The 17587-nt window shown below is 50.5% G+C and overlaps 5 protein-coding genes across 5 annotated transcripts; 2 read left to right on the forward strand and 3 right to left on the reverse strand.

The window, feature by feature from the left end:
- Positions 1–41: 41 nt before the first annotated feature.
- Positions 42–2280, reverse strand: CDV56_107045 (putative FAD monooxygenase; the record flags this gene model as incomplete). The annotated part of the gene is made up of 4 exons (XM_026760664.1): positions 42–745; positions 808–1044; positions 1103–2096; positions 2146–2280. The coding sequence occupies 4 exons, from the start codon at positions 2278–2280 to the stop codon at positions 42–44; spliced, it is 2070 nt and encodes a 689-aa protein (XP_026616238.1).
- Positions 2281–3959: 1679 nt separating this feature from the next.
- On the forward strand, positions 3960–6733 carry CDV56_107232 (RNA polymerase III-inhibiting protein MAF1; the record flags this gene model as incomplete). The annotated part of the gene is made up of 5 exons (XM_026760851.1): positions 3960–3970; positions 4032–4065; positions 4142–4259; positions 4338–4612; positions 5747–6733. 5 exons carry the CDS (start codon positions 3960–3962, stop codon positions 6731–6733), a joined length of 1425 nt encoding a protein of 474 aa, XP_026616239.1.
- Positions 6734–8225: 1492 nt separating this feature from the next.
- Positions 8226–10380, forward strand: CDV56_107431 (uncharacterized protein; the record flags this gene model as incomplete). Its single annotated transcript, XM_026761050.1, has 3 exons — positions 8226–8282; positions 8369–9082; positions 9142–10380. The coding sequence occupies 3 exons, from the start codon at positions 8226–8228 to the stop codon at positions 10378–10380; spliced, it is 2010 nt and encodes a 669-aa protein (XP_026616240.1).
- Positions 10381–10731: 351 nt separating this feature from the next.
- On the reverse strand, positions 10732–12098 carry CDV56_107549 (endoplasmic reticulum-Golgi intermediate compartment family protein; the record flags this gene model as incomplete). The annotated part of the gene is made up of 3 exons (XM_026761168.1): positions 10732–11240; positions 11295–11861; positions 12008–12098. The coding sequence occupies 3 exons, from the start codon at positions 12096–12098 to the stop codon at positions 10732–10734; spliced, it is 1167 nt and encodes a 388-aa protein (XP_026616241.1).
- A 1041-nt stretch (positions 12099–13139) lies between these two features.
- On the reverse strand, positions 13140–17378 carry CDV56_107640 (putative protein kinase; the record flags this gene model as incomplete). The annotated part of the gene is made up of 2 exons (XM_026761259.1): positions 13140–17181; positions 17302–17378. 2 exons carry the CDS (start codon positions 17376–17378, stop codon positions 13140–13142), a joined length of 4119 nt encoding a protein of 1372 aa, XP_026616242.1.
- Between the last annotated feature and the right edge of the window lie 209 nt (positions 17379–17587).

Consider the following 17587-nt stretch of genomic DNA (forward strand, 5'->3'; position numbering starts at 1 on the left):
TCACATAGGTTAGAGAGAAAAAACAAGACAAAGGTCGTTTCTCATAGAGTGGAAGCTTCCGCAGCCACAGGAACTCCCTTCTGGGCCAGCTCCGACTGTGGCTTCATAAACGCAGAGAAGAAGCGTTCCATGTCCTCATAATCATCCACTTCACCGAGCCAACTGACGTACTGATCTGGTCGGACAATAACACTCGCTCCACGTCTGGGATCGATGCCGTAGTTCTCGTACGCCTTTCCATGACCCTCGTGGTAGGATTCATCATCCACAAACACCTTCCAGTAATCCCATCCTTGCTTCTCGCTATACGGATGGAATATTTCGGGGAGCTCTAGGAGTTCAATGCTTGTGCGGGGTCCGGCATGGACAGTCAGGATTTCGATAACGCTATCGATCGGCTGCTCAGGTGGCGTATATCTGCGAAGGAATGAAGTCGGGCTGCTGAGCTTCTCTCCCAGCTGGCTATAGCGGCGGAAATTCTCGCGGTTGGTAAGGTCACCAGCGAAGACAATCACGCGCCATCGGCCATTGCTTTTCAGCAGTTCCTGGAGATGCCATGGCCGAGCGTCGGATTGATTGAGCACCTTGAAACTCGGCATTCTCATGCCAACCGAGATACCGGTTGACAGATGCTCCTTGCTGACTACCCGGAGGCTTTTGTCTTTGCTTGCGACATCCGTGCCGTCGCCTTGTTCGACTGAGTCTCCCTCCTTTGCAACGAGGATACTAGAGCCATAGTCGACAGCTGTTTTCAATATGGTCAGACCGAGTAAGCTCAAATACCGAGAAGCGACTGCATTGTCTTACCAATACCACTGGCAAACATGTTTCCTTTCTGGAACGCCATCTTGAATTCTTCCATGCTGATCCCCTCCTCGTCCATGACGTCCTTGGCTGGACGACCGGAGAAGAGACGAGAAAAGCGATAGTCGAAGTCAATTAGGTCTTGAGCGATGCGCCTCCTTTCAGATTGGTATGTCTTGAGGATTGCGCTGTCGCTGTAGCCTTTCACCACATGGGCTAACTTCCAGCCCAAGTTATAAGCTGAGGGTTATTAGTACGGTTCAATCAATCACTACGGAAGATAGTATATAACACATACCGTCCTGCATGCTTACGTTCATACCCTGACCAGCTTTTGGTGAGTGGGTATGCACTGCATCGCCAGCCAGGAACACACGTTCCTGGAGCGAAAACTTGTCTCCAACTCGTTGACCGATCTGATACGCAGTCCACCAGTCGCAGTACGAATAGTCCAGCTTATATGGATGAAGGATGCGTTGCGCGGACTTGAGAATCATATCCGGTGTGATCTTCGACCGATCTGCCTTGCCACCTCCGGTGACTGTTGACTGCAACTGGATGTATAGCCGAACGAGCTTATTCTCGCGAGGAATGACCATCACAGATCCTGCGTTCGCAGAATGAATCGCGCAGCGCATTCGAATATCCGGAAAATCGGTAATGGGAATGATATCGAGCACACCCCAGATGTAATCTGTCGAATCTCCTTCCAGCTGAAAGCCTAGTTGGCGTCTGACCCACGAGTGTGCACCATCGCAGCCAACCATGAACTTAGCCTTGACAACTTGGGTCTGATTTGCGCGGCTATCCAGCTCAGCTGCTCGTAGCATGTCGTCCGTGTCATCTGGGGAGAGGTTACTCCGGAACAACCCATCGCTAACCGCAGCGCCGTTCGTAGCCTGTTGCTGCTTTGGGGTGGCCTCTTCTTCTGTCAAGGTGCGCAAGGTGACAGTGATAGGGTAGTCATCGACATCGGCAGCTTTGGAGGCATCGAATTCAAAAGAAGTGGGCATCACTCCTCTTTCCACGGCAATGTTACTGTGCTCCTTGATGGAGTCAAGGAAGAACCGTTCAATGCGGCCTTGATGAAGAACGACTTGCTGGAAGCGACTGATGCCAGGGATAGTATCTGGAATACGGTCAGATCGACGGATAACGCCGTCCTTGTCGGGGTTCCAGAGGCAGATTTCCAGCATGTGGTTCGATTCTCTCCAGGCGCGGTGGGCAAAGTCAAAGGAATCAAAGATCTCCAGTGTTCTGCATTGGAGCCCGTCTGCTTGGCCGCTAAATACCTGCGCAGGAAATCAGTAAGTCTTCAATGTGGAGGCCAAATGGACCAACCTTTGTGCTACGCTTGTCCACGATGCGAGTCTTGATTCCTAATCGGCTCATCCAGTTCGCCAACATGAGGCCAGCTGGCCCAGCCCCAACAATGAGCACATCAACATGATCCTCGGGCTGATTCAAATTTGTCATCGTATCCAGAGTAGACTAGGGTAAGTTTGCATGTGTTTATCAAGAAGTGTAGGTCTGTGCCTTGCAATCCTTTCCTAGAAGTTATGGTCTGCGACGGACAACCATGGCTTCGATTTATATTCCCAGTGCCATCCGTCTCCTCTGACAGCTGAGGTCTTCCCTTGATCCGATAAAAGTTCGAATCCGATGTCAATCCGGCATAGATTGTCGTCGTCATTTGTCGGTGCTTCCGAATACCAAATGCCGCAATGCAGAGCCGGGGACTAACCCCGCAAACTCAGCGAGGCGCAGAGAGTGGGGTTACAGATGGCATCAACGCCAGTGGAAATGCCCATGTCTAATAATTAGATTCTAATGACTAGAACCATCCTAGGGATCTCCAATGGGGGATCCCACGGGGAATAATCCAGCTCGATAGTACGAGTGACAGGTCCAATAACCTTGGCTCCCGGCCCAATCTGAGTTTCTTGTTCGTCCCATCTAGGCCACGTTCCGACGACAAAAATATCGGATCTCTGGCAGCATGATAGGTTGACACTCTTCCATTTCGGAAGCTAGTTCAATCGAATCACATGGATAAAGTCATCATCAAGTGGTGGTTGTGTTGTGAACAGGCAGTATCTGTGGTCTGTAGAGCTTCTATCTGGGATCTGATTCTCAGAACAATGGTCTCCAAGCAAAGATTCAACTGCAGCTGAGCTCAAGGGTGTTCAAGAGGAACCATAGAGGTCTTAACTAGTCAGATGATGGTCATTTCATATTGAAAGAACGCTGAACATCAATGTTTGAGTGGTAATGAAAACACACTAGCTCTCATTTAAATCCAGGTTCGTCAATGTGATCCACAAGATGACTAGTATAAAGTCATAGGTAGAAGAATAGGTACACAGCTATTTCAATAGCAATATAGGTGCACAGAGAGATTTTAGGAGGCTAGCATCCTTTGCCAAATGGGGCTTGACTGTACGGAGGAGTACTGCCAAATTTATTTATTTGGCACAGACCAGGCGACCCAGGTCATACAAGATTCCCAAAATCTTGCCATTTAACAATGAAGAAAACAAAGTGTCCGTAGGGGTACACTGGATGTGTAAGTAGATAATCTTAATTGTGTTTCTCTGACCGCGAGTATTGCGACAGTCGCAGGAAACATTGGCATCAAGCATGGCTTTGATGTCGACCTGCTTGAGAAGATACATACACCTCATTCAACCAGTATATCCATCACCGAGCAGGGTATGCTTATGCTATACTTTCGGAGAGGCCTACTGAAATAGTGAGTTAGATAATGTCAGCATAGTAAAAGCTCTAGAAGGCTACCTGCTCAGTTAAAGAGCAATCAAAGGGGCTGGTGGAGATGGCAGAGCAACACAGATGCTGTGGCTGGTACGGAGTAATCTCCTAAATTTGTGTCATCAGACTAATGTTTGGCTTCAAGATCTTCCCATTTGTCTTCTAACAATCTCAATCAGGATAATTGTTCAAATATTGTACAGAGTGGCTTGCCAAAGAACGTGGTGAGATAAGATGTTCCTGAATAATGTCAGCGGGGCAATTTCCCCCCTCGCCCACACGGGCCCGCGCAAATAATTTCTCCAGCTCCTTCTCCGACCTAAAGTTGTCCACAAACCCAGTTGTGGCATTTCTTTTGCTAACTGTACCCTACCCCAGAGAACATCATGGCAATTCAGTAAGGCATCCTTGCCGAGACGTTCTTCTACTCTTTATGAAAACTGACAGTCGCCTTACAGTTACCTGATCCTGTTGTCGCGGCAGGGCAAAGTGGTATGCCTCGTGGCCCACCCAGTTCTTTGACTTGATCCCAGGGCTCCTTGACTGATTGAAATTTGCTCCTATCCAGCGCCTTGCCAAATGGTTTACGACTCTCTCACCCAAGGAGAAGGCCAAGATTATCAAAGATGTGACCCAGCTCGTTTTGTCCCGTCGGACCCGGATGTGCAATTTCCTTGAGTACAAAGGTACGCTCCTTGTTCCCAAGGATTGCCTTCGCACACTGCAGCATCAATGAATTGACTTTTGTTGTGTTCCTTTCTTAGACACGAAGGTCGTCTACCGCCGTTATGCCTCCCTCTTCTTCATCGCCGGATGCGCTTCTACCGATAACGAACTGATTACCCTCGAAATCGTGCATCGATATGTTGAGCAGATGGACAAGTATTACGGCAACGTTTGCGAGCTCGACATCATATTCAACTTCCAAAAGGCATACTTCATCCTCGATGAGCTTCTGCTTGCGGGCGAGATGCAGGAGAGCAGCAAGAAGAATGTGCTCAGATGTATCAGTCAACAGGATAGTCTGGAAGATATGGAGGTGAGTTGATTTTCCCTGACATCAAGGATCCCCTAGCTTCACACCAACCGCAACGTGCAGAGGTTGTGAGAGCAATGAGTCTCAGATCCCCTATTCCTCCATCCGCTTGCTTTCCTCCGATCGCGTTTATGTGCCCGAGACCTTCTCCAGCCCCTATTTTCATCACACCTCTATTCACTATATCTCCAAAACTATCGTTTCTTCATTGGGTCTTCCTAGCCTCATCCGATGTGAACACGTCACATGTCCGATTTAGGCTAATGTCGCTCCTCCTTCAGGTTGAGGAAGATGTGGTTACGAAGATCATGTAGCAACTGTTTGACAAGCGAGCGTTTCCCTGTTCATACTGTTTTCTTTGGGTGTTCGCTGTCCGCATTTTTGAGGGCAGTTCTACTGGCGTTTGGACGTACATAGGCGTTGTCTTCTACTATGCGACTTGAGACACTAATTAATACTACATTGGCCGGTTCCAGGAATCAAAGGACGTGATCGCCAATCTATCCAGCGAAGGGCTCATGTGAAGTCTGGGCTGGTCTTCACATCATCGTCATTGTTTGGGTCTGCAACAGTGTTTCCTTTGGACCCGTGAAGTAAGTGCGTGATATCACTGGCCGGTCGCAGTTACCACGTGACTACCCTCCCCCCCTTCGGACAACGCGCAAACTGGACCACCCCGTATCGCTGTTCATCAACCAGTCCCCTCTTAATCCCTGTTCCATCCTCGGATCCATTTGAATCTGTTGAGAAGGGTTGTCTCAGCACAGAAATCTCATCTGAGACATTCACAACCGCGCTCTGTCGGCCTATTTATTCGTTGCTTCAGCTGCCAGCGCAATCGCTCTTATCTCCGATCAGCGGTCAGTCCACCACGATCACTATCTTGACCTCATCCGCGCGGATATCCTCCATCGCGTCGAATCGACCTCTTTCTGTTTTCTCCTGCTTGACCAGAAAGTGACGCATTGATATCCGGCTCTTGCCCCAATAAGCTCACCAGCCGTCGCTTCTTATCTCTCCCAGATAGCACTTCACGGCATAACTCGAACAAAGATGAAGGTGCGCATTCCACATTGCGCCGATACACATCTTTACCGCGGGGCTTGTTCTGTTATACTGACATATGCGTCTTAATAGTATCTTCCTCTCCCCGAGCTTGAAGACGTCGCGAATTCACTTACCTTCGATACGGATGATTGTCACATCGTGGGTGGATGCGACCTGTATACGACAAAGGCTGCTCGCGCCGACCGGAAATTGTACAAGAACATCGAACAATCACTCGAAGCCCAATATGAATCAGTCCTCCGTCTGTCTGCTTCGCTTTCACCTCCCAATGCATCCGACGCGGCTGCTTCACTCAATTTGTCGCGGTCGAGTCCTTTTGGCCCCCTGAGCGATCACTCCAGTCGCCGGACTTTTGCCTACCTGATTGCAACACTCAATGCAAGCCATCCTGACTATGACTTTTCCCACGTTTTGCGCCCTTCGGATTTTCATCGCGAGAGAAGCCTAAAGAGGGTCATGAATACGGTGGACTCAACTTTGTTTAACCTGCGACCTCGCGAGTCGATTGACATGTCGCCCCCGTCTCCCGTGACGATATCTGGATCATACAATAGCGGAGCGTCTGCTCTTTGGGGCCCGAGAATGTGGAGAATAATTGACGAACATATGTCACTGAAGGAGTGCTCATACTATTCGTACTCGCCTGAAGAAGACCCATCGGATGCAGATGACGGTGCGATCTGGAGTTTGCACTACTTCTTCTTCAATCGCCTTCGGAAACGTGTCTGCTACCTCTACATTCGAGCGATCCCCATTCTCAGTCACACACCCGAAGAGGGCGACGGACTCCCCACCACACCCACCGGCAAGCGAACGTTTAATGAGGGATACATGACGCCTGATCTGGGTTCAAGCAAGCGAGCCCGTTACTGGCTCGGAGATCGCGCGAACCTCGAGAGCGAGAGTGAGGAGGAGGCTTCATCCCCGCCAACGCGCCCTGTTGTTGACGAATACGACAATTACTTGCTCAGCGACGAGGAGTTCCGATCGAGATCAGGTAGTAAGGGAACAGTTCGCGCCATGAGCGAGGAGATTGCCGACCAAATGGAAGTCTAATTCCGACTCGGTGATTCGACAACCTCTTCTCTTCTTTGTTCATTTTCATGATTGTTTCTACTCCTTTCTTTTCTTGTTCATGTTTCTACGGCGTTGGCCTGCTTCTTTTTTGCATTCAACCTGCATGTTCCGCGGCGAGGGGCGTTTGGTGACCGGCAACGGCGGTATCATGCCCCTTGTCGTAATCTGTGGTTTCAAGACTTGTTCTTCGGATTGATTCAACCTTGATAACGATTTTGATGCGCTGCATAGCTTGAAACCTGGTCTGGCGCACGTGGGTTTCATTCTAATGGCAGCAGCAGTGCTCTTCTCAAGCTGAAATTGGGCTATTCAATGTAATCTAATTACAATGAAATCTCTTCAGCTTCGAATTTTTCTGTAGATCCTTGGGTTCACGAACGTGACGACAATAATCCGGTAGTCATTATGACATGATTTTGAGACTGAACATGGTATAAGAAGCAGTTTGTCCATCTTCCTCGGTCTGAAGTCTTGATTCACAGCATCCTTTGCTCAATAATCCATGAGGATTTGGAGATCAATATTACAAGGCTACAATATCAAACAATGATAGGAAATGCTACGCTATCATCCCTCTGGCTATAACGAGATGTTCTGGTGCGTTTTATCCGCGAGATAGAGACCTACAAATGACCACTCCTGCATATGCATCTCATCCAATAGGCTCCACGACGAGATGTCTATTACTGAGTGGAAAATCCATGCTTGACCTGCTATGCCGATCCCATGCGTGTAGCTCGAGGGCTTGTCACTGATAACTTTGAGGCTGATCTTCCCCGCACTGGGGTCTGTGAAGATTGGCTTTCAGGAGGTGATACACTTTTGTAATGACCAATATGTCTTTTCCCCCTTGCAATTTTAGATGTTTCAAAATGAAGAAGAGATTTTCCTTTCATGGTGTACTGAACCGTAGATGGCTGTAAGTCAATAATAACTACGTCATAAGGTAGAGATGGTGAGAAGATCATGTGATGTTAGCATCGCTTCCTATTGTACTCCGTAGAGAGGTATCAATGAATCTTTTTCTTCTCTTCCAAGTCAGGACCCTGTTCTTTTCTATGTGGACGATGATGAGAAACCATCCCATCTATAATGATATCTTCAATGTACCACCAGATCTCTTCTGGGCGGAACAGATATAATATCTTTGGGCATGAATGATCTGAGTCCCTTACTTATTGAATAAAGATATACATCCAACAAGCGACGACTTCGGAATTCATATTGACTTAGGAGCTATCTACACGTACATATAGCATGTCCTAATCGTGATTCATAATGGGCAAGAAACCCTAGTAGGTGTATGTACGTTTGGAGTACGGAGTAGACGAGTAGTACTAAATGGCTATGGTCCGTGCACGTCTTGTGGATCGGGGAAAGCTGTCCGTTCCGTACACAACTAGATAAGGTCTCCTCCAATTCCTCCCCTACAACAATCATCACTGTGAATACCTCCAGACGGTTACTCACGATGGCGGACGAGGAGGAGCGCATCAAGGCCGAGAAGCTGGCCGCTGCGAAGAAAAGAGTAAGCCTGGAAATCCTACACGCATCCGACCTATGCAGTGACAACCCTTGAGGAAGATGGTTGACGGCTGATACTCTGTCGAACAGGTAGCGCAGCTCCAGAAGCAGAAGAAAAAGGCCAGCAAGAAGGCCGCCACCCCAGAAGCTCCAAAGGAAGCGGACACACCGAAAGAGGCCGCCACGCCTACCGAAGAAGCCCCCGCAGAAGTGAAGCAAGATGAGCCTGAATCGACAGAGAAGGAAGCGCAAAAAGAGGAGGAACAGCAAGCGGAGCCCGACACTGAATTAAAACCCGAGCCTGAAGTTGAACCTACAGCTGAGCCCGAAAAGCGCCCAGAGTCGCCAGTGGAACCCATGCCCGAGGCGCCTACGTCCCTTTCTCCAGGGCCGGATGCCGAGCCCCAGACTCAAGGCGTCAAGATAGATACCCCGCGCGCGGGTCATACTCGACAACCATCTCTCTCAATCCAGTCCAAGATGCGCTCGTCATCGTTCCGAAAAGGCTCAGTCTCTCAAGGAAGTTCTTCGACGTCTCCATCGAATGCCTTAAAGTCGCCATCTTTGCCTCCTTTGACCGGGAATGGTGACTCCGTGCACGAGGTCTATCGGAAACAGTCGATGCGGATAGAGGAGCTGGAGAAGGAGAACAAGCGACTAGAGAAGCAGCTGGAAGAGTCAACGAGTCGCTGGCGGAAGACGGAAGAGCAGCTCGAGGATCTTCGGGAAGCGAGCGTTGATGCGGCGGAGTTGAAAGATAAGTTGGAGAAAGCCGAACAGAAAGCGGCGGAGACAGACGAACTGGTCTGTTTTTTTGTCTATATCCAAGCAAGCATTGATAAGAAGGTTACTGACATAGTCAGCAGAAGGCAGAGATCGCCTCTCTACAGAGGCAGAACTCGCATCTTCAAAATCGGTCGCACCGCAACAATGCCAGCATCTCCGTGCCAGGTCCTTCAGAGTCGCCTCCTGCCGACCTCGTACAACAACTTGAATCCAAGTCAGCTACCATCGAGGCCATGGAACTTGAGATTTCCAATCTTCGTGCACAGCTCTCGGAACAGTCCACATCCAGCAGTGCTCACGAGGCTCAGATAGCGGCTTTGGAAGAGAGACTCTCCCAGAGTGAATCCGCTCTCGAGAAGGCTCAACGAGAGCTTACAGATACAAAAAATGCCCTGACGCGAGCCTCCGAAAAGGCAGTTAAGGAAGGAGTAGACAAAACTTCTACCGAGACACTAATCAAGAACCTGCAGCGGGAGATTGAGGAACTGAAACAAGAAAAGTCCGAAGCAGAGAAGAAGATTGACACGCTAGACAAGAAACTCCAAGCAATGGGCAATCTACACAAAGAGTCCGAAACCCGCCACCAGGCCCGTCTCCGCGAGAGCGAAAAGACCGAGAAAGAAGCAGCAGCTCTACGGAAGCGACTCGCAAACGTTGAAAACGAGAACCTACGACTGAAAGAAGACCTCGAGCGGCTCAGGAAGCGCGAATCCGGCGGCACAGACGACGACGCCCTCGACGAGCTGGAGGACGAGGAACGGTCGCGCCTGGAACGTCGAATCCGCGAGCTCGAAGGAGAGGTCTTTGATCTGCGCCGTGGAGTCTGGAAGGAACGGCGTGACGAACTCGCCACCGCGGACCAAGGGGGCTATACGGCGCCAGACTCGTCCTACACCAACAACCCGGCCGCCAACGCCTTCGACGACGTCGACCTCGTCGGCGGCTCGTCCGTAGACCACGCGCGACGCCGCAGCATGGCCCAGCAGCATTCGTCCTTCTCCACCGTCCTCTCCAGCGGCCTCGCTGCCTTCACCGGCGGTTACGGGAACCGCAGTCGGGCGTCGTCACACCAGCAGCATCCGCCCGCTGCTCGTGGTAGTCTCGAACTCCTGTCCGAGGAGAACTTCGACGATGAGTTCGACGAGACGGAGTTTGCGCGAGCGCAGGCCGAAGAAGAGGCGCGGAAGCGTGTGGAGTGGGTCCGCGAGATCAAGGGGAAGCTCAAGGACTGGAAGGGCTGGCGGCTGGATTTGGTGGATAGTCGGGCTGGCGCGGAGGGAGCCGGTGTGGGAATGGGCGAGATATTCGAGATCTAGATATTATGTCGTACATGCATTATAATCTCCAGCACCTTCTTAACAACCTTCCTCTCTCGGTTGACCCACATCGAGCAATTTCAGCCCTGTGCTATGACTGGCACAGTGACACTCTAAACTACAATAATGACTATGCTAAGGATATTATGAACTCGATCATGAGCCTCTTCGCCTTGGAATGGAAGAAATATACTCGTTTTGTGCTAAGAGAAATTGGATATCCCATGACTATGCAACGATGCAATATATGAACACCAGCACCGAAATGTCCCAAAACGACAGGAAAGACACAAAGCATCAACTGAACACATGCACATATATAGAACAAGCCCGAGGCAATATCGACTGGATTCAATCGTCCGCCTCGTGGCGCCCAGTAAGAACACCCTCAGACTTCCCCCTTCTCCTCCTCCCGAGCAGCTCGCCAACCCACCCGGACATCTGATACAACCAGCCACCCGTCACGATAACTCCGGAGACGGTATTCACTAGCCGCACGAGCAAGGACAAGAAACTGGTGCGTTCCTCGCTAATCATAAGCAGGATGGGCTCGATGTTGTACTTGAAGAAGATGCCCGGGACGAAGTAAGGGTTTTCGGGAATCGCGCTAAACTGGCTGGTCGCCGCGTACTGGTTGGTGAAGATGAGGTTTTTGCTGTGGCGGTTTGTGGGCGGAGCACTGGTGTAGGTGTCTAGTGCGAGGTTGCCTCTGGAGTAGATGGTTGGCACGATGGAGAGGAAGTACTGGTACTTGTAGTAGTGGTCTTCAGTTGTAGCGATGGTCTTGTCGAGGGGATTGAGGATAGTGGGATAGTGAGGGCCGAAGGAGAGCTCGGTGATCATGTGGGAGAAGTTGAAGGCTACGCGCGTCAATTGAATTTGGGTAAACATGAAGGAAGGAAGGAGAAACGTACTCTTGTGCTCCAGATGAGGTGCATTGTTATGGTACCCATGTCCCCTCGCCGTAATATGGAAATCACCCTGGACCTTGTTCCCCTCCAGACTACCATAAATCCGACACGAGTCAACAGGATCACCCCTCCGCAGCTTCGGACCCTTGGCGAACTTCTTCCGGGGATTCCTCCGCACCTCACCGAGAACATGGTGCACATGCGCGTCGGCCTCCTGCTCCGACAGACGATCGGCGTGCTCCTGGCTTAGAGTCTGGTACTCGTGCGCACCGCCGTAGGTCTCGTAATTGCGCTTGTCCATCCACAGCTTCCAGCTCGTGCGCTCACGTTTCAACAGCTCGCCGGCGAGAATGCGGTCGCCCGAAGCATCCTGGATATTCACATCCAGCGTGTCACAGGGCATGTTGACGACAATGTCCAGGTTCAGTTGCAGGTCATGGGAGATTCCTTTTTCAACGCTGAAATGGTGCTTCTCTGTGCCTTTAAGCCACGTGCGGAACTCGGATATCGAGAAGAAGGTGCAAACGAGCAAGATCAGGACCGTCCATTGTCCTCCGCGACGAGAAGGCGCTGTATAAGAAGGTTTTGTTTTCGCTAGAGTCAACACGACAATCGGTCAGCATCTACACAATAACCTGGACTGGGCCAGGCCGCTTCCGAACAAGGTTTGCGAAAGCGCACGGTCGAGCGAGCTCAGATTCATGATGAGAACTTACGAAAAGCATCGAAAGTCTTCAAGCCGCCTTTGAGGTTTGACTTCTCCCCAAATGCATCCTCGTCAAGACGGTGCGATGCGAAGCCGTTCATCACGAGTCGCAGCCTGAATTGGACAAATCAAGACATGAACGAGAGTAAAATGAAAGACCAGGTGTACAAGCAGCAGATAAAAGGAGCGTAAGTCAAATGAGCACAGCTCTGAGATAGCGGAAGAAATTAGTTGAAACAGACGACGAGGGGGAAGATGCGTACAGGCCAAGTATTCCAAAAGAAGTAGATAAACTCCGCACTCCGACGCGCGTTATCAGATTGCCTTATCAACGATGCTATCAACGAGGCTTGATCGGTTGCTTTTCAACCACGTCTTGCAAGCATCAACAGAAGTTCATAAATTATTCTCTATTTCATAGCAACTTCATGATCTCTATACTAGACGAGCACACCCCTCAAAGCTGCCTAATACCACCAGTAGCCACAAGCTCAGCAGAGCAAAGTCAACAATAGTCCCCATGACACCAGCAAATACTCCACAGATTAAGTCACAACTGTCCGAGGCGAGAATTGAAGAGATACATGGGTACTGATGAGAAGAATGGACATGAGAAGGCGTATGAATGTACAGACGCTTTATGCATAACAATGAAGATCCGTAGCGATGCAAATAGCCTCAAGGGTACATGAGAATGAGGTGATGCAAAGACACAAGCAGGCAATTATGACAGACAAAGGGATATGCATATGGTTTGGTCAGAGTTCCGGAGGAAAGGTCATGATTGTATCATAAATAAATGGAGACTGGTGACAAGCAGGAAACAAAATGGAAGGGTGGGGGAAAGGGGGAAAAGAGTAAAGGCATCATGGCAAACCACATGAATGTTGGAATAAGGGGGTATAAAATAAACTCTTGCTGCCTTGTCCGCCGCTCCAAATTTGTTTCACTTCAATTCAATCATGATGCGTGCGCAGAACCGCTGACGTTCTCGACCCGTTGTATGCAACTTGAAGATAATGAGACAGAATTAATATTACAGGCATGGGAGAAGAAAGAGGGAGAAAAGTGGATAGGTGGAATGGGGCGCATCATTTACTTCTCTATCAACTCGTCAGCTAAATGGCCTCGTGATTGAATCTTTATCGAGTCAAGTTACTTACCAGACTCGTCGCCGCCGCCGCAGTCGCGAGATCAGGCTTTCCACTGATGCTCCTGGCTGCAACACGGGGTAATGCCGAACCAGGAGTAGAAGTGGTAGTTGTACCTCGCTTGGCAGGAGTAGACGGTTGCAGGCCGCTCACGGTTGAGTGCCGTTTACCAAACGTTGCCGGCTTGACAGGAGAGCTGCCCGAGATGTCCCGACTGCGGATAAATGTACCGTTTTTGAGACTAGTTCCAGGTGGCTCCGGCAGCGGCCGTGCTGTGGGATTTGACAGAGTGGTAGCACGCTTGTTCGATAAGTTCGCCACACCATAGGTTCGAGAGCGTGTTGCCAGTTTGATTCCGGTGATGAACTCGTGTCTGAGCGCATCATGAGGGCTGAGGCGACGAGCGGGGTCCCATCGAAGACAGCGGGAGATAAAGTCGAGAAAGGCGTCGTCGTCACACTTCAAGACCTGTTTGAGATCCTTTGAACTGGGTCGTCGCCTTCTGCCCTTCGAAGAGACGGTGAGTCTAGGTTTGCCCAAAGAATCGAAGAATAACTTCTTCCGAGTGCTCTTCTCGATCAAATGTTTCTCGGGAGGACCAAACACCTCCATTATACAAGCAAGCTGCTCCTGTTCGTTTTCTCCCGGGAAGATGGGATAGCCGCTGTAGAGCTCTGCCAAAATACACCCCAGACTCCACATATCAATCGGCATGCCATAAGACATGCCAAGAATGACCTCTGGCGAGCGGTAAAAACGACTTTGGATATAGGTATACACTTTCTCATTTTCAAAACAACTTGATCCAAAATCGATGACCCGGATCTCGGAGCTCATGGGATGAACGAGAAGGATATTCTCAGGCTTGAGATCACAATGGATAACCTTCTTGGTGTGCAGGAGTGTCAGAGTGCTCAGAATCTGCTTCGTGAAGCGGCGAATTAGTTTGAGGGAGAATCCTTTAAAGTCGTGAGCCTTGATAAATTCATAAAGGTTCATTCCAAGCAGTTCCGTGGAGATACAGAGATGGCCCCTGAAGTAGAAGCTCTGTGTGAAATTGACCACACTGTGACGGCGATGCGGATCCCACTCCTTGAGTTTCTGGAGGAGGTTCACCTCGATCAGGGCTTGCTGGTGGAACCGTTTCTTGTTGCGAATGATCTTCACAGCAACCAGAGCTCCCGTCTTATGGTCGATGCATCTGACAACCTGACCAAAGCTTCCTTTGCCCAGAACATCAAGTACTTCATACCGATACGCAAGATGATCTCCAATCACGATATTGTAGTCACCACGATCATCGTCATAGCCGAAGTTCGCAGCTTGCGCGTTCAGATCGCCAACATGTTTCTTCGCATTTTGCGTTCCGCAGAAGTAAATATCCTTGAAGTCAATGATCTCTCCACGTTCGAAGATATTGAGACTGGCCATTTTTAGTGCCTGCGATGGGCTCACTCGCTCTTTCGGGCCTGCCTTGCGGCGTAATTCGTCCAGGTTTCTGGCGGCAGTCTCAAAGTCCTTGCGCTTGCTTGCGAGTCTACGCATCTCCTCGTCGGCTACCAGAACGTCCGAGTCAAGGCTAGAATCATGCTGGCGAGGGTTGGCCGCCGTGCTGGACTTCGCCGAATTGATTATCTTGTGTACAGGCGAAAGAATTGACGATCCGGATCGGAGTGGTGCTGCATCGCTTTCGCCGGAATCATTCGAGAGACTTGGCTCCAAAGCGAGACTCTGTTCACTGCTCACACTGGGGTTCCGCATTGTTGACGTGATCGCGCCAGAAACAGACGATTGACGTCTGGTCTGAACGTACCCGGGCTTGAGCGTGGGACTCGAACCTTTGACTGTGGACAAGTTATTCCAGGTGGCAGACGCTGGGAGTCTAGGCGGCGGCATTTGCTTCGCCGGATCCAGATCAGCACCTGTCTGATGTTGTTTGGAGTTGCTGCGCTTTCTGGTCAGAGTGATTTTATTGAACAGGGAAGAGCCAGAAACGCTGTTGTTGTCAGGGTCTGAAGGAGTAGACAATTGACTGATTGTTTCCGCATTCGAAGAGAATGCGGAAGATTGAGTTTGAGGCCGAGGCCCAGTCACTTTGTATGATTGAGAGATCCGTGGGGAATAATCCCCACTCGTGTTGGCCTTTTGTTGTAGGTTGCTAAAGTCGCTGCTACTCTTTGGCAACGTGTAGGAGACGTACGGGGAAATTGTTCGCGCACCACCGGTAGTATTATTGTCAAAAGACGCCAATGCACTGGAGCTACTTGCTGTCCTCAGAGGAGCAATTGATGAGGTGCTCAGCACGAAATGAGAAGTGCTGCTTCGAGCATGGGCGAATTCCATTGCATCGTCATCATCGCGAAAGAGGAAATTTGCCTTGGAGGCTGTCATCGGCGTGCTTGGAGTCTTGGAAATGACCTGGCCTGAAGGAGTGTAAGACTGCACATCGTCTTCGCGGTCTTTTAAAGCTTCGATCTTAGTGGCCATGGGCGTGCTGAGAGGCAACAGGTTCAACGGGGGCAATTTCAAGGGCTGCAGATTCTTCTTCCCAACATTGCTAACCGGAGTCTTGGCATCAGGCGTTTTCATTGCTCGCTCATCATGATGGTCCGAGGTATTTTTGTCATGACCACTTGCCGCTGGTTTGATCTCTGGGTCTTGGCCAAGGTTAGACCTGAGAAGGCCGATATCCAGCGGAAGACTAGACTTCCGCGGAGCAAAGTAGGTCTGCAAGTCGACATCGCCCTTGGGAGACTCATAAGCCTTGGGAATCGCGGGAACCGGAGGGACTTCTTCGTTGTTTCCCACCGTGTGTTCCACACGTGGTTTGGGGGTAGGTAACCGGGAAGACGATTGATTCTGGGCCAGTCTTGTCTGCAAGGAGCTGCCAGAATTCCTCGTAGAGCTATAGCTCGTGTTCGACGATAAAGACAAGCCAGAGCTATAGGATTTTCGACTCGGGTCGGGCGTTGTTCTCGTCGAGGATGGTGTCACGCTCTTTCGCGGCAGGCTGGACGGAGACTGGGCGCAGGACCGTGGACGGACAGGCAGCGAGTCTGGTTTGGTTGAAGGAGTATATGGCAATGGAGGCGCTTGCGGCACTGTAGAGATTCGCTTCATACGCCGTGCATCAGTGGGGCTTATCGTTCGAGCCCCGAGGCCTGTGGCGTGCGGGGGCATAACTGATACTCTTTTCGCAGATGAAGAGGGCGTAATTGCACTCCCGCCAGGATTCTTAATCGGCGTCCGAACGGCGTTAGTAGAACATGACCGGGAGTGATCGGTCAATCCAGATGCGGTCAGCAGATGGTCACGAGGTTCTCGGGAGGGTGGCTGGAGCGACTTGGCTTTCATGCTCCGAACATTGGAAGGGAGCCTCGTCTTGTCAAGACCGTTGGAATCGAGATTCTGAGCATGTGGGCGGAGACTCGCATGATCGGCTGGAGCCGTATCCACACTAGCCTTCCGAGCAGATATGCTCTGACGTCTTGCAGATGTAGCAGCTGAAACGAAGCCAGGGCCTATGGATTTACGAGGAGCGCGCGGAGCAGGAGCGTTCGCAGTTGAATTTTGGACAAGACTCTGGCGGCGACTCCGCGCAGCGGTGTTGGAAGCCGGAAGACGCGAAGATACCGATTCTGCCGAGGAATTCTGGTTCGATAAACGTGAAACCTCACTCTTTCTTCGCACGGAATTACTTCTTGACCGACTGGCGAAGCTGGATTCGCTGTTATCCGCCCATGGATTCCGCGAAAATGGACCTGGGAGTTGGCTTCCAGGGTTCGATCCCCCAGTGCCCGGCATAGGAAAGTGGTTTAGACTCGGCTCTGCCATGATGCTGTTGTGGAAATCATCAAAGTTGACGGGCGCAAGGAACTCCATCTGATCAGGAGGCGGATGGTTGTAGTCCGACTTCGCCAGATTCCCCATGCTGGTGGATCGAAGACTGACGCGAGAGTTGGTACTCCGTGTTGATTCATTCGTGGAGTCAATTGAGGAGTTTCCTGAGTGAAAGAAGGAGCCGGGCGCATTACTACAAAGCAGAAAGTTAGAATCTAATGGCCATCACTGAATATGGCAGGAGATATAGTCCATTCTTCCCAGTCGCACTAAAGGGAAGCACGGAGGCAAATTGGAGATTCTGAGCTCATACCTTCTGCGCGAGGGTTCTTGCGGCCGCGGGCCCTGTGGCACTTTCTGATCTAGAATCGACAGTCTTCTCTTGCTCATAACGCTTATGCGAGACCCAGCTGCTGTTTTTGAGGAAGGGGGAGTATCCGAAAGGAAAGGTGTCGATGCATGTTTATGCAAGCGTCTTCGTGCGAAACCCTCTGCTGTTTAAACCCGTATGCGTTAGCCACGGCCACTTGCGATTCAACAAAGGACAAAACCATCGCATGGATATTTTACCTCCAGATCCCGAATCTTCATTCCGAGGT

The sequence above is a fragment of the Aspergillus thermomutatus genome, assembly GCF_002237265.1.
Source record: "Aspergillus thermomutatus strain HMR AF 39 chromosome Unknown NODE_46, whole genome shotgun sequence".
In the NCBI taxonomy this organism is placed as follows: Eukaryota; Fungi; Ascomycota; class Eurotiomycetes; order Eurotiales; family Aspergillaceae; genus Aspergillus; species Aspergillus thermomutatus.